We start from the raw sequence: 16,932 nt of genomic DNA on the forward strand, positions 1-16,932 counted from the left end.
GTAAAATACACATAACAAAATTTACCAGCTCAACAATTTTTGAGTGTACAGTTCAGTGGTATTGAATACCTTCACATTGTTATGCAGCCATCCCCATCTGTTTTCATCTTGTAAAACTGAAACTCTGTGCCTTTAAACAATAACTCACAGTTCTATCCTCCTCCCACCATCTGGCAACTATCATTACACTTCCTGTCTTTATGATTTTGACTGCCGCATATAAGTAGAATTATACAGTATTTGCCTTTTTATGACTGGCTCATTTTATTTAGCATAGTGTTCTCAAGGTTCATCCATGTTGTAACATACCTGCATATTTCCTTCCTTAAGGCTGAGCAATATTCCATTGCATGTATATACCATGTTTTGCTTATCCATTCATCTGTTGATGGGTACTTAGATTTCTTCAATGTTTTAGCTATTGTGGATAATGCTGCTGTGAACACAAGTGTACAAATCTCTCTTCAAGACCCTGTTTAAAATTATTTTTGGTGTATACCCAGAAATAGAATTGTTGGATAATGTGGCAATTATATTTTAATTTTTTGAGGAACCACCATACTATTTTCCACAGTGGTTGTGCCATTTTATATTTCCACCAGCAATGCAACAAAGGTTTCAGTTTCTCTACATCCTCACCAATTCTTGTTTTCTGTTTTTTGTTTTTTGTTTTTTTGTTTTTTGTTTTAAAGTAGCCATCCTAAGGAATGTGGATGGTATCTCGTTGCAGTTTCAATTTGTGTTTCCCAAATGATTAGTGAGGTCATTGGCCATTCGTATATCTTCTTTAGAGAAATGGTTATTCGAGCCCCTTGTCCATTTTGGTTTTTTCCTTGTTTTAGTTCTCTACATAATAATCTTTTATCAGGTAATATGATTTGCAAGTATTTTCTCCCATTCCGTGGGTTGCCTTTTTAATTTGGGGATAGTGACTTTTGAGGTACACATTTTCTAAATTTTTATGAAGTGAAATTTTTCTTTTTGTTATTGTTTTTACCTGTGCCTTCTATGTCATAGCCAAGCAGTCATGGCCAAATGCAATTTTCTTCTAAGACTTTTATTGTTTTAGGTTATGTTTAGGTCCTTGATCCATTTTGAGTTAAGTTTTGTATGTGGTGTTAAGTAAGGATCCAGCTTCATTCTTTTGCATATGTATGTCCAGTTTTTCCAGCACCATTTGTTGAAAAAATTGCCTTTTTCCAATTGAATGGCTTGGCACCCTTGTCAAAAATAATTTGACCATATATATGAGGATTTATTTTGGACTTTCTATTCTAGTCCATTGGTCTTTATAGTCTGTTTTTATGCCAGTACCAAATGGTTTTGATTATTTCAGCTTTCTATTAAGTTTTGACAGGAGGAGGTGAGAGTTCTCCAGCTTTGTTCTTTTTCATGATTATTTTGGCTATTAAGATCTCTTGAGATTCCACATGACTTTTCAGATGAATTTTTCTATTTTTACAAAAAAAAATCATTGTGATTTTGATAGGGATTGTATTGAATATATAAATTTCTTTGAGTAGTATTGACATCTTAACAATATTAAGTCTTCTAATCAATGAGCATGGTATATGTTCCATTTATTTCTGTCATCTTTAATTTCTTTCTGCAGTTTTATAGTTTTCATTGTACAAGCTTTCACCTTGTTGGTTAAGTTCAATCCTAATTTTATTTTTATGCTATTAGCATTGTTTTTGTAATATTCTTTTCAGATTCTGTATAGAAATACAACTGATTTTTATGTGTCGACTTTGTATCCTACTACTTTGCTGAATTCATTAGTTCTAACAGCTTTTTCGCTGAGTCTAGGATTTTCTACATAGTTTGATATAATCTACAAACAGTTAATTTTACTTTTTCCTATCTATTTTGGATGCCTTTTATTTCTTTTTCTTGCCTTATTGTTCTGGCTGTGACTTCCATTACTAGGTTAAATTGAAGTGGTGAAATTGACCAAAATTAACCTCAATTTATCATCCAAATTTTCCCTGGAAGTTACAAACCTTTTTAACAGACTCCAGAGATCTAAAATAGTCACATCAGACAGATTCTGTTTGTGCAATTGTTGTGTAGATGGGCAGACAGATTCCTAATGCTTCCTGTTTGCCCACTTTCCAGAATCTGAACTAATTTTAATAATCTAATAATTTAATTAAAATATATTGGCATGACTTTAAAATAGAGATCTATTTCCCTCAAACTTTGTGTTAAACCATAAAATACACTTCACTTAATTAAATATTATTGAGTATTTGGCTAGTTATGAAAACCATGATTTGAATTGAACTCATTTCGCTTTTCAGGGCTTCTTCATATTTAACAGTTTTCTTTGCTTTACAGAAATATCGGTATCAGGATGAAGATACATCTCCCCAAGAGCACATTTCCCCACAAATCACTAATGAGATGATAGGTCCAGAACTGGTTCATGTCTCAGAGAAGAACCTGTCAGAAATTGAGAATGTCCATGGATTTGTTTCTCATTCTCACATTTCACCAGTAAAGGTGAGGTAATAACTTACTATTATTGCTATGAATTATATATTACTTTTGTTACTAGTATAGCTTCTACTCAACTGTTCTTTCATGTAGGATTTTTCACCCTTGATTGTTTCTGGTTTCATAGTTGTAGGGAATTTTATAATATCAGCATTCTAAAAACATCTTTAAAGATATATTTTATAAATGAATTTTAATCAGTGGTACTGCGTTTGAGCCTAAAAATTCCTATGAAGGAGGTAACTATTATATTTCACATACTACACCTAGAAATATTTTTAAACACTTGTTTTAAGTATTAATAGGTACAGAGAAAAAGCATTACTATCTTTGTAGTCCAATATGTGGCTTTACCTGATCTCATTACCTTGTCTCTCACCTCAGAAATAACCATAATCTTGGTTTCTTATTAAGTTCTACCACATATTTAGACCTCTAACCAATATATTGTTTATTTTGTCTATCCTGAGCTTTATATAAATGGAATTATAATACATATAATCTCAACTTGCATTTTTTGCTCAACATTGCATAAATTCCTGAGATTTGTTATTTTCACTGCTGTGGAGTTTTCATTTTATGAATGTACTATAATTTATCTTACTTTTGATGAAAATTGAGATATTTACAGATTATTAGTATAAAAAGTACTGTTAAAAACAAAGGTATGTATACACATCTTTATGGGTAACAACAAATTATTTTCCAAGTGGTTGTATGGTTTACATGTTTAGCAGTAATTTATAGCAGTTTTAATTGGTCCATGTTCTCATCAATACTTGGTATTCTTATTTGTGCTATTGTTTGGGAGTTTATAATAGTGTCTCGTGATTTTAATGTGCAATTCCCTGTTTGATATTGAGGTTAAATATATTTACTGCTCATCAGGTTTCCTATTCTGTGACATGCTTTTTCAAGGTTTTTGCTTTTTATATTAGGTTGTCCTTTTTACTTACTGATTTGTACAAGTTCTTTATATATTCTGGATGCTTTGTTGGTTGTATGTATTCTGACTAAGGATCATTTCTTACTAGTAAAACTTAACCTGGGTTTTGTAATTTTCTTTGAGAGGTGATTTCATGTTACTTGTTAAAAATTTTGATGGTTATAGTACCATTCAGATTTTCTATTAACAGCTAGTTTTGATAGTCCATCTTTTTCTAGGAATTTGTCTGTTTCATATTTATTTCAAAATATTCTTAATATTATGTTATTTTTTTGATGTCTATAATTAGGTGTGGATGCTTTTCATTCCTAATATTGTTTATTTGTACATTCTTTTCCAACAGATGGTCAATTTCATAGGTGTTTTCAAAAAACCATCTTTTAAAAATTTTCTCTTGTATCTCTCCCTCTGTGCTGCCACCTCCACCCCCTTGTTTTCAAACTCACATACACATACATATGTACACGTTTATGTACATATATAAATATAAATGTGTGGATAGCCCACATACCATTAAAGATTGTATTTGGTAGAAGTAATCTGATCTTCCCTTGAGAGACCACCTGAGAGATACACAAGAGGAAAAAAAATCAGTTGGCTATTGGTAACAGAGTCACTTGTCCTTTTATCTTTTCCTCTTTCTCCTTTTATTATTATTTTTTTTTATCTCTTATGCCTTCTTTGAGTTTATTCTGTTTGTTTTTTTGTTCTAGTTTCTCAAGTTGGTTTATTATTGCATTATCAGTCTTTTCTAATAGTATTTAAGTTTATAAATTTCTTTTTACATAGCATGTTAGCCATATTCATCCAAGTTTTAATGTGTAATTTTTTTTAGCATTCTAGCATTTTATTTTATTTTTATTATGATTTTTTTCTTTGCCCCATGAGTTATTTTGAAGTATGTCTTCTTTTAGATTATATTTTCTCATCTCATTTTTCCTTTTGATTAGCTTGGAAGTTATTTACCCTATTTCTGTCTTTTAATGGTTATCCTAGAAATTTTAATATACATATTTAACTTTAAAAAAACTTAAGTCAATAAATATCTTTTACCTTTATTCTGAACAACATAAGAACCTTAGAACACTTGAATTCTAAGCACTCCCTCTTGCTTAAACCCTGTTCTTATCAGCCTATGAATATTTTCTCTTGACTGAAATTATGTAATTTCTTACTTTAGTAGGGAAAACCCTGCCAGGTTTGTATAACTTTTGTTTCTGATGTTTGGAATTTCTGTTTCATTCTGATTATTACAAACTATCCAAAACCAATTTGATCACACCCTACTCTTTAGTCTTTTTGTAGGTGTTTTGGTAACTACCTTCATGTAACTAACAATTTCTGACACAACCAAACATTTAAACAGTGAGCCAGTATGCATAAAGTATTTTATGTAGTCTTTTATTTAAATATGATAGAGCCTTGGCTCTCTGCTTTTGCATAAAATGTTCACTCTAGGCAATAAAATAGTATTCCAGAGACAAGATTTTGTAACCCAGAATTTCCAGACATTTTAGCGATTGAACCTAAAGTACCATGTGTAAGGGTATAGGTCTTTTCAGAGTTTTCTCTTTCCCTTGTGTAAGGGGCGGGGAAAGGGGTGGATTGTGTTTCTAAATAAATTTAGCCAATCTATATAACTGGAATACAGTGGATTTCACCAATGAATGCCTACTTTGTTCATTATGATAAAAGAAAAAAATCTTTGGTGTTGATCAAAGATTAATATACCAGAAAACTTTTAGCAGCAATCTCCAGATGTGTCTAGTTAAATGCTAGCTAATCAGTCTAGGAATGTAAATCCTTAATTAGGACAAAGATTGCCCATAAATGGTTCTCAACTATGGCTGGACATTAGAATCACCTAAGGAGATTTAAGAATTGATATCTGAGTGGCATATCAGAGATTCTGATTTCATTGGTCTGGAGTAAGTCTGGTCTTGTGGATTTTTATAACTTCTCCATGTATTTCTAGTATATAGCCACCATCTAGAAGCTCTGCAGTAGAACCTAGCTTCTTTAAGCCAAACATACAAATACTACTCTGAATTTGTTGTAAATTTCTGACATTATCTCTTTATTTGATCCTCATTCTACCAACAACATTTAAATACTTCCAGATTTTGAGAAAGAAAGCAATGAAAAGGTAATAATTTTTTAAAGATTCTCACTTGCTTTCTTCTGACTCATTTTCCTGATTTGTTCACCATAAGAATATAAAGTCAATTTTGCCTAATTTTTTTTGATCTGCTTTAAAATTATTTTTATCCTTTGTATACAGTTGCTTGTCTTTTGTATACAGTTACTATGTAATAAAGGATTATGACCCTCACAGAGCTTTAGAAAGACAAATTTGACAGAGGCTCATGTAAAGGAGTAAGATATTGAGATTAAAATCTCTTATCAGTTATTAAAAACAACTTTTTCACATTTTATCTTTTCTGAAATTGGTGTGCATCTTACAGTTGCTGACATTTTGCTATTGCCTTAGTGAAATGGCAGTTTTGAGTATGCAAATCTTTGTTGACTCATTTTAGTAAGATCAAGAAAGTACTGTATAGCATCAAAGCATCTTAGTGTACTATGGTAATAATTGAGCTAGTCTTACTGAAAAACAACTGAAAACCTGTTCATCCTTGAAGACCATCCTTTTGCTCTTTTTCAGTTTATGTGTTTTTTGTTCCCGTTGAGTATTAAACAGCCTCAGTCTCTGAAAGTTATTAATCAGTTATTAAACAGTTATTAATGCTGCTATTAGGTAGAATAGCCCACTCCCCTGACCCCTCGCCCCTATGCCTTTGTCTTGATAGCTCTCTAATTTATATCTGGACAGAATAGATAAAGATTTTCATTTCCAGTAGAAGAAATAATCTAACTTCTCTTTCATCTGTTTCTAAATCACACTTTATAACTTACTTTTTTAAATGTGAGCTTTTATTTCCTGTCATAAACTTATTCACATTTCCCATGTTAAATTTTAAAAATTTCAGATATAATATTATGTAGTATATTTGTACCATAATTTGATGAACACTTCTGGTCTTTGCTATTTGTTATTTCCATTTTTAGTAGATTTTGTAAAGAAGCCTGCAGTGAATAATCTTTGGACATGAAAAGTGTTTGGTTGATTTTATTAGGATGGATTTTCTGAAGTCCAATTACTGGGTTAGAAGCATATGAACTTTGTGAAAGTTTATGATATTTTTTGACAACCTATATCCTGATACAGTTGCGCTTTAAGAATTAAAGCAGCCCTGTTTAGGGAATTTCTTCCTTCCTCTATCTCATGCATAGGTTACTGTGGCAAGTGCCTCATAGGATACATTTTTGAGGCATGAGATAGATTAGGAGTGGGGGAGTAATAGCAAAATAGTTAGGGTTCCTTTAACTTTATTAGAAAACCAAAAAATTTCAAGACATCATTTTGACATAGGTAAGTTTTAATGTTTTAAATTTTTTACAAACCAGGATAAATGTTTTAGGAAGCTCTACAGTGAGGTATATTTTATTTAAAATTTAAATAAAATTTATTTAAAGAGACTGCTAATCTGATAACTGACAGTATATTTTATTTAAAATATAAATAAAATATAAAATATACTGTCAGTTATCAGATTAGCAGTCTCTTTAAATAAAAAAAAGCTAATATAGGGAGCTTTTTTACTTTTGTAGTTTTATGGTTACTACTATACTATACATAGAACTCAGTATATGAATTATTTTTGTAATTTGAAAAATTATCTTTGACTTTTAGTGATCAACTGAGGACAATGTAAATTAGGCACTACTTTATTTTTATTTTTGATTGTTTTTATTCTCAGTTACAGTTGGCATACAATATTATATTAGTTTCAGGTGTACAATATAGCAAATAGATATTTATATAACATATGAAGTGATCACCCTGATAAATCTAGTACCCATCTGACACCATACATAATTATTACAGAATTATTGACTGTATGCCCATGTTGTAACTATTTTGTAACTACCTATTTGTATATCTTTATCCTTTCCCCACTCATAACCCACCACCTCTAACCCCTCCCATCTGGCACCATCAAAATGTTCTCCGTATCTATAAATTTGTTTTGTTTGTTTATTTTTTAGATTCCACATATAAGTGAAATTGTGTGGGATTTGTCTGACGTGTTTCACTTAGCATAGTACCTTCTGGTTCCATTTGTTGCAGATGGCAAGATTTCATTCTTTTTTATGGCTGAATAATATTCCGTGTGTGTGTGTGTGTGTGTGTGTGTGTGTGTGTGTGTGTGTGTGTGTACACACACCACTTCTTTATTCGTTCATCTAAATTCATTCATCTATTGATGGACACTTAGGTTGCTTCCATATCTTGGCTATAGTAAATAATGCTATGTGAACATAAGGATGCCCCTTTAAAATAGCGTTTTGGGTTTCTTCATATAAATACCAGAAATAGAATTACAGGATCCTTCGTTTCTTGTGATAGCCTTTATTTTATTTATTTGTTTGTTTGTTTGTTGTTTGTTTGTTTTTAGGCGAAGCAACCCTTAGTTGACCTCATAGATTGCAAGGACCTTGTCAGCTTACAGTCTCTTATTTTTATTTATTTTTTATGCCTATAGCACCTTGTCTTCCTAGGTAGTCTCTCATCCAAGTACTAACTCAGCCCAACCCTGCTTAGTTTCCAAGATCAGACTGGATCAGGCTTGTTTGGGGTAACATGACCATAGGCTAGCCTTTGCTTTAAAGTCTGTTTTGTCTGGTATAAGTATTGCTACCCCAGATTTTATTTTTGTTTCCATTTTCATAAAATATCTTTTTCCATCCCTTTACTTTCAGTCTTTGTGTTTCTTTCAATCTGAAATGAGTCTCTTGTAGGCAGGGTCTTGTTTTCTTATCCATTCAGTCACCTTATGTCACCTTATGGTTAAAGCATTTAATCCATTTACATTTAAAATAAATGTTGATAGTTGTGTAGTTATTTCCATTTTATTATTCATAGTTTTGGTCTTTTTTTTTTTCATAAAGAAGTCCCTTTAACATTTCTTGTAATACTGGTTTGGTGGTGATGAACTCCTTTAGCTTTTTCTTGTCTGGGAAGCACTTTATCTGTCCTTCAGTTCTAAATGATAGCCTTGCTGGGCAAAGTAATCTTGATTGTAGATTTTTACTTTTCATCACTTTGATTATTTTGTACCAATCCCTTCTGGCCTGCAAAATTTGTTGAGAAATCAGTGACAGTTTTATGGGAGCTCCTTCTTAGGTAACTGACTGCCTTTTTCTTGCTGCTTTTAGGATTTTCTCTTTGTCTTTAACCTTTGGTATTTTAATTATTAAGTGTCTTGGTGTGGGCCTCTTGTGTTCACCTTGTTTCAGAGTCTGTGCTTTCTGGGCTTGTAGTCCTCTAATATCATCTTCATTTCAGTCATTGTATTCTTCAGTTCTGGCTTTCTTATGTTTTCTATTTCCATTTTTACGTTTCCTGTGTCCTTGTTGAAGTTCTCACTGAGATCATTAAGCATCTGTATAACCAGTGTTTTGAACTCTGCATCTAGTAAATTGCTTGTCTTCATTTTGTTTAGTTCTTTTTTTGCAGCTTTGTTCTGCTTTTTCATTTGGGATTTGCTTCTTTGTCTCCTCACTCTGGCTGCCTCACTGTGTTTGTTTCTGTGTATTAGGTAGAGCTGCTGTGTCTCCCAGTCTTCATAGAGTGGCCTTACGTAGTAGCTGGTGTGTGAGGCCCAGTGGCACAGTCTCCCTTATTACCTAGGCCAGGTGCTCCACATGTGTCCCTCGTGTTGGTTATGTGCCCTCCTGTTGTAGTTGAGCCTTGATTGCTGTTGGCACATCAGTAGGAAGTATTGGCTCTCAGGCTGAATAGTTGTGAGGACTGGCCAGTGACTACAGTGGAAGGACCATTGTGTAGGGGCTGAGCCTGCAGAGTACGATTTGCCTTAACGGGGCTCTTATGCCTGCCCAGTCTGCCCTTTGGGTGTGTAATTTGTGGAGGTGATTGGGTGGTGCTCTAGTGACGTGGCCACTGAGTGTGTTGGTTCTGGGGCCTCTTGGGAGGGGCTCTGGTGTAGGCTAATGTCAACTGCTGCTTGTGCCATGCTCAGGGCCACTTTGTATGAGCTACAAAGTTGTCTATAAATGTTTGCCACTTTTACTTGCCTTGGAGGTACTTGGGAGAGGCTCAGTTCCAAACTGAGGCTAGCTGTCACTAGTGCATGGCTTGGGGCTGCTTAGCAAGAGGTCCTAGGCATGTCAAGGCCAGATACTGCTTGTATGGGGTTTGTGAACCTTTGAGAGATTTTAGGAAAGTTCACAGCATGTGCCAGGACAGGCTGTTTATATGGAAAAGCCACGAGAAACAGCTGGGTGGGATCTCAGGGAATCACCAGGATGGTGCAAATGGTGTTAGTTAGGTTGATGGAGACCCAAATATGGTACTTGCCTGCACCTTCAGGCTAGGTGAGGGGAGGACTTAACAAAGGAACAATGGCTTTTGCCAATACTTTTGTCTGAGAGAAAGCTGCCCCTCCTGCCCTTACCCTGAAACCATATCCTTCACTTCCTTCCTGTATGCTCCTGGCACCTTTCTTGCTGTTGCCTCAGTGCTGAAGCTCAGAGGGAGTGAGTCTCTCAGTGAGTAAATTCGTGCACCAGGCCATTTAAGAGAAACTCCTGGGACTCCAGCACCTAGCCACAATTTCCACTGGTTTTCATAGCCAAAAGTTATGGAGACTTCTCTTCCTGCGCTAAAACCCTAGGCTAAGGAACTTGGTGTGAGGCTGAGTCCCCTCGCTCCTCTGGGGGGACCTTCACAGCTAAGATATCTCTTTCAATTTTTAACTACCACCCATTGGTGTGAGACTAGCCCATTCTGCATCTTCACCCCTTTTTACCAGTCTAAAGTGGCTTCTTCTGTATATCCTTAGTTATAGGGCTTCTTTTCAGCTAGACTTCATGCTATTCTCAGTGATGATTGTTTTGTAGTTTACTTGTTCATTTTGATGTAGTCGTGGGAGATGGTGAGCAGGGTGTTTACATACTCTGCCATCTTGACTTGAATCACCAATTAGGCCCTACTTTATTCTTTACAATTCTTAAAAGGCTAATAAAAATAATAAAATAGATTAATTTAATAGATACTTGCTTTAAAAATCAACTGCTAGAATATTAGTTTGGTTTATCAAACAACAAATGCGTTTAGCAAACATTAAACATCTATGCTAATAACTTTGTTAGACTTAGTGATTAGTATTTTTCATGCAGAGATATTATAACAGTATAATGTAACATGAAAGACTAGAGAAATTAAATTCTTTGAGTATTCTGAAAAAAAGTTGATATTTGGACAAGGCATTGAGGGATATGTACAAGATATCAATTCAGAGTAGGAGGCAATTATTAGGGAAAATAGGTGCAGTAGGAGAGTGATAACCAGAGGAAACAGTAAAAATGCACAGAAGTTCATGATATTTTAGCTGATGTTTAGGGTACTTAGGAAATGAGAGCAAGGTGTGAAGGATCTTGATCCTGAGCCCTGTGAAGAAGTGTTTACCGCATAGAGTGGGCTGTAAAATAATCTGTCAAGTTTTTATGGGTGCTGGTGCTGATTTCTTTACTGAAATAATGAATGAAATAAGATAGAAAGTTACTTTATTCGGGCCTTAACCAAAAGTAATTATGATTTATGACTCTTAAAAGGAAAGCTCCTTGCCAGTGCTAGGCAGTTTCATGAAAAATTGTCAGTGTTATGGTGAAAAATCCTACTGTGGAAGAAAAGGACAGTAATTGTATTTAACAAAATTATAGTACTATGATACTAATAAGAACAGTGTAAAGATCCCTAAAACTGAAAATGAGCTGGTAATTAGGTAAAATGGTCAAAGCAGTAAGTCAAAAAACAAACAAACAAAAGCCTTTTTCAAAATAGATTTTAGTCTAGATCAAGTGACAAGGAGGGCAGTAGGTGAATTGCTTAGTATTGAGTGTTGCAATGATTACTGAGAAAAAAAAAGAATTTCTATTCTGCTTTTGTCTCCAATGACAAGAAAAATTATGTTCACACTAATATGTGCAAAGTCAAGTGAAGAAGAACATAAAATCAAAGCTAGAACAAGGTATGTGAGCTGTCAGTTATTTAAGTAAGTATATTTCCCAGCCTGGGAACAGTTCAAACAGTAGTATTGAGAATATTATCATATGAAATCACCAGCAGCAGTTGATAGTTTTTCAAATACTGTGAGAAATGAGGGTAGCACAGGAATGAACATGAGCAAATATCTGCCTATTGAACTAAATGATACAGGAATAGAATCTTTTCCATTTTGAGTACATAATGGGCACTTTTTGAAATCAACTTTGTTTTCACATTTCTGGAATATATTAAAATATTGAAAGTTGTTTTACTTGTTTGGGGGTGTCCCTGTTGTACTAAGGTAATTATATAGTCAGCATGCAATATGACCACTAGATGGTGCTCATACAGAAAGGATTCGTATTTACTGTGCGATCAGTTTTTATAGATAAATAACAAATCTCTGTTATCAGTCTTCTTAGTTCAGCCTTATCTTAGTACAGTTGTATGTTTTGAAATTTAATAGGCCACGTTATAATGATAAAAAGGTAAGGAAAATTTCATTTACAGCACATTAGCTTTCAGTTTCGATATTGTTTTTCCTCTCATTCTTCAACTTTTAAAATTTTTTCACCAAGACTATTTAATCTTCGCCTCTGTTACTATACCTGAAGTTTCTGGATTTATCTGTGAGTTTGGAAAAGTATACAAATAATTGAGGGCCTATCCTATAAATTTTTGTTATAAAATAAACATCCTCAAAGTCATACATTTTTCATAATCATATTTTAGGTTACATAATCACTAAATGGATATACTTAGTTTATTTAAGCTTTCTCCTAGAGTTCTAGTATAGATAATATTATTAATATTATGTGAAGAATTAAACTGTATAGAAAAAAGAATGTTTATTCTCTATATATCATATTAAAATAGTAATAGTAATTTTTTTGGTGACTTAGACATTGTGTATTATTATTTTTTATTTTATTAAATAGACAATCCAGGTTTTATAATGAACTTAAATTTTGTTTTAACAGAGTAGAGTAACTTTCAGCTCTGCTACACGAGTAGGACTATTCTAAAGTAGAGATCAATGAGGAGTTGGTTGCCTTCTGCGTCTCCATTGAATCACATGAAACCAATTGTGATTTAGGTGCATACATGATTTTATGTGCATGTATTGACTACTGGGCAGTAGTTGAGATGATCATAGATTTTCATATCTGTCATAAAGGGACATTTTCATAAGGAAGCCTTTCTCAAAATTCAAAGTTGCTTTCTTGATGTCAGTGGTTTTGAATAGGGAATCTATACATTGAGAAGTATTTCTTCTTTGTACTCAGGGGATATATGGTATGGTGTGACCTGTCAACTTTAGATTGTTCCCAAGTTCTTTGACTCTTTAGGATAAGGAGACTGTGTAATAAATGGCTTACTGTTCTGTGTTTCTTGGTACTCTGTGCAACCTGAGTAAGAAATATGTCTTCAATATCCTCATCCACGCCAATCCAGAATAACAGAATCTGCCTTCCCCAGGTTTTCATCAGACATGGATCAAGCCACATATTCTGGGACCAAACCAATCACTATAGCATTTGTATAAACCACAGTAATCAGTTCTTTTTATAAGTACCTGGTCCATTGTAAAACTTTAATTTCCATTTTTCAAGAGTTTTATTTTTCCTTTGAGAGAGGATTCTCAGTTCTCTACTGGTCCTTCGTGTTTGCTCTATTCCCTTACACTCTAATGGAAAGGACCTGTCAGCCTAAGCCACAAAATTGCCAGCTACTGTCAGCAGTCTTTGAGAAGCACCAAACTTTCTGCCATAATCTCTGTTACAAAGCATCTCGTGCCAAAGAGTCTCACATTATTCTTAACCTTTGTTGGGCATGTGCCTGTTTCGTAGGAATGGAATCATAGAGACAGCATTAGCAACTTGTCTTGGTGAACCAGGATTTGCAGTGGATGCGGAGGTTGTTTGCCAATCCTGCTTTCCAGTTAGCTGCATTTAGTTGGCGCTGGTAAGCACGTAGCACATAAGCAAGGTTTTGTTAGTCCACATGTGAAAAAATATCCATGGCTGAAGTTGAAACTTATGTTTTGTACTTATATCAACTTAAAAAATGAATTGCTTAACCATTAGTAAATTATCAAGTAGCATTTTTATTCATATATTGTTTTAAAATGACCATATATTGTATCGTATACTAATGTGGCATAATGTTGAGAGAACAGACTTAGGAGTCTGTGATTCTCAAACTTGAGTTTACTTAAGAGTCATTTAGGGAACATGTTAAAAATGAAAATTTCTACATCTCTCTTACTCCTAAAAATTCTGATGTGGAGGGAGTATCAATCTACATTTTTAACCAGCAACCTAGGTGATTCTGAGGTGGACTACAATGTGGAGAAACACAGACCTAGGTATTAGATGTTAGAAAGTGTCTATTTAGCAATCAAACAATATTATTTTGTGAACCAGAGTATTATTTATATAGTGTTCAATAAAACTTGTTCCACTAGTTATAAAAAAATTTACTTTTAATTTTTTGCATTTTTACAAATTCATAACTTCATAACCTTAATGTTTATAATATATGAGAGATGATACTGATAACAGTTCTTTTTTTGTCACAAAAGTTACAGAAGCCAAATATTTATTTTGCTAATTAATCTGTTTCTGCTTTCAGACTCAATTATCAAAGCATTAAAAACCAATATATTACATAAAATGATCATGCTACTTTACAAATGGATTTCTATCATTAGATCTTCAGAGTTTAATGTAGATTGTACCTTTAAAAAACTTAGAACTAGTGCTAATTAATGTAAGGTCATTCCTGATGTAGAAATGTATATGTCAATGGCAAAAACTCTTTTATTAAAATTATTTTCAACAGTCAGGACTGTTGACAGAGAATCTGCTTGTATTTTTAAATTCAGTTCATATTTATAATTTAAGCAGTGAAGATGCCATTGGATTTTACTATAGACTGTGATTGTGACTGGGTAATCCAGGATTTCTCCACCCAGTACATTAAATCAGACAGCCTCAAAGGGTCTTGGTAGTCCAGTGTTTATAACATCCTTTACCTGCTAATCGACCTCACTTCCTGGATTTCAGTCCATCTAGTTATCAGCTAACAAAAAGAACAGCTTTTGGTTCCTGCAGACGCTGGTGAAAAAACAATCGTGAGAAAGAAATCCACCTTATGCCATCTTTTTTGTCTGCAAATAAAAACTCAGCCATCATGCAGCTAACAGGTACAGAGGGAAGATACAAGCTCTTTCGTAAGAAGAAATTACAGAGAAAATGAGCATCATTTCTCAAGGTCTTTATTTTCCCTGATTTACAAGTCATGCTGCTGTAATTCTAGCTGCAGTTTTTACCGATCATTCACCACAAGGCAGCTGGTAGAGAAGTAAGACTGCTTGGCAACCACCTGCAGGGCTGCAGAGATGAATTACATTTTCGGGAACAACACACTTCTGTACTCTCGTGCCAGTCGAGGAGGCAATACTAGCTCTAGCCATGGCTCAGTAGGCCCAAAGCAGAAACACTGGGCAAAAAAGGGCTCATCAGATGAACTGCAAGCTGAGCCAGAACCTTCACGCTGGCAGCAGATAGTTGCATTTTTCACTCGAAGACACAGCTTTATTGATTGCATCTCCGTAGCCGCCAGCTCCACCCAGGTAACATACCACTTGTTGAAATTATTTTCAATATATTTCAGTTTGTGCTTGTTTTGCGTAAAGATATTAGTGTAGATATTTTATTGTAAAAAATTATGCACTGAAACCTTGGATGTGCAGAACTGTATGTTTTTAGTTCATCTATGTAGGTACAAAAGAGAAACAAAAAATATTTTCTCTTTTGATCTTATTATGTAATGCCAAACAAAACAGTCTCAGGTTCTGTTGAATGACGTCTATACAATATAAAGCCATTGATACATAAAATGTAGATTAATAATGCTCGTCTCATTTTTAGACTGAGTTAAATGCTATAAAAGTGTGATGTCTGACCAAAGAAAATACCTGTTTCCTTAGCTTTTGTATGTCATTAGATAATCTTTGGGAGATCGTTACAATAATAAGATAAAAGAAGATAGGTTGAAATATTTTTATTTTCTAATGTTTTGAAAATAGCTTAAATTAAATACAGTAAATAGAATTGAAATTGTGAAAAACTATCATTCTGGATTCTTCAAGTTATATTAAATTATGTTGGTTTATTCAAGGAATTCAGTGAAACCTTTCATTTCTATAAATATATTATCTGGAGTTAATTTGAAAGCAGTAAACTTGTATAATTACACAATTAGAGGAAAAATTTTTTCAATAATCAATTGACAGTTTAGAGAGATGAGCAAACACTAAAAGTCTCCCAAATTAAAAAAAGAATTACTTCTTTTTGAGGAAATGAGTATTGAAAATAGGAGGAGAATATAAAGTTAAAAATAATTTGAATAAAATACCTATTACTATTAAAGGAGAGTTGGAGTAATATTCATATTTTAAAACACTAATAAATATTCACTCAACTTTAGTCAAAATAAAAAAATAAGATATAATCTAATTTAAAAACAAAGTGAATGCCTTTATTCTTTGACATCAGTAATATTTAAATTAACAAAATAGATACACATGCCTTAGGGCCTTTTTAAAATAAATCCTTTTAAAACCATTTTTTAAAAATAATTAGAAGCAGTATGATAAGTATAAACTGTCAATAGCTTATTATTTTTGGTCAACAGCTTATTTCTTATTTTCAGTTACTTATTTTCAGTAGTTTTGATTTTAAAATGTCAAATTTCTTAAGACATTCTATTTATTTTTTTTTTACATATTTGAGAGAAATGGAATTACTAGACTAGAGGGAGTCATTAATTGTTTTTATGTAGGCACTTTTAATGACACTTATTCAGAGGTAAAAATTTATTTAACTCTTTGGTCGAACACTACCTCAAGAATTTAACAACTTGGATTATGACTACAATTACATATACCAAAAAGGGATGCAAAGATTAAAGCTTGGCATTGTTATTCATTATAGATTTATTTATATTAAAAAATATTTTCTTTTGTCAAAAAGAAAGGGAGAGGGATAGGGGGAGACGGAGAAAAATAAGAGTAAAGGGGGTCAAATATATGGTCATGGAAGGAGATTTGACTTTGGGTGATGAACCAACACAATGCAGTATATGTATGATGTATTATTGAATTGTGCATTTAATACCTATATAATTTTATTAACTAATATCACCCCAATAAATTTAATAAAAAAGATGTTAAAAACTTTTAAAAACTTTATAGTGTATGTAAATATATAGTACTATATAAACACATACTACTATATATGTATACATACATACACTATCATTGACATATAATTCATCTTATGAAGGTCAC

The 16,932-nt window shown here is 33.2% G+C and overlaps 1 protein-coding gene across 27 annotated transcripts in view; it reads left to right on the forward strand.

Moving 5' to 3' along the window:
* DLG1 (discs large MAGUK scaffold protein 1) overlaps positions 1-16,932 on the forward strand; it is a 231,765-nt gene that overhangs the window by 78,169 nt on the left and 136,664 nt on the right. For 21 of the 27 annotated variants that reach the window (XM_036219411.1, XM_036219402.1, XM_036219406.1 and 18 more), the window contains one exon: positions 2,341-2,505. In XM_036219411.1, coding sequence (XP_036075304.1) covers positions 2,341-2,505 — 165 coding nt within the window. Of the gene's footprint in view, positions 1-2,340; positions 2,506-14,113; positions 15,214-16,932 lie in introns of those variants that run through there. The other 6 variants (XM_036219425.1, XM_036219418.1, XM_036219422.1 and 3 more) reach the window with 4 other exon arrangements.

The sequence above is a fragment of the Rousettus aegyptiacus genome, unplaced genomic scaffold (assembly GCF_014176215.1).
Source record: "Rousettus aegyptiacus isolate mRouAeg1 unplaced genomic scaffold, mRouAeg1.p scaffold_m13_p_4, whole genome shotgun sequence".
Taxonomy (NCBI): Eukaryota; Metazoa; Chordata; class Mammalia; order Chiroptera; family Pteropodidae; genus Rousettus; species Rousettus aegyptiacus.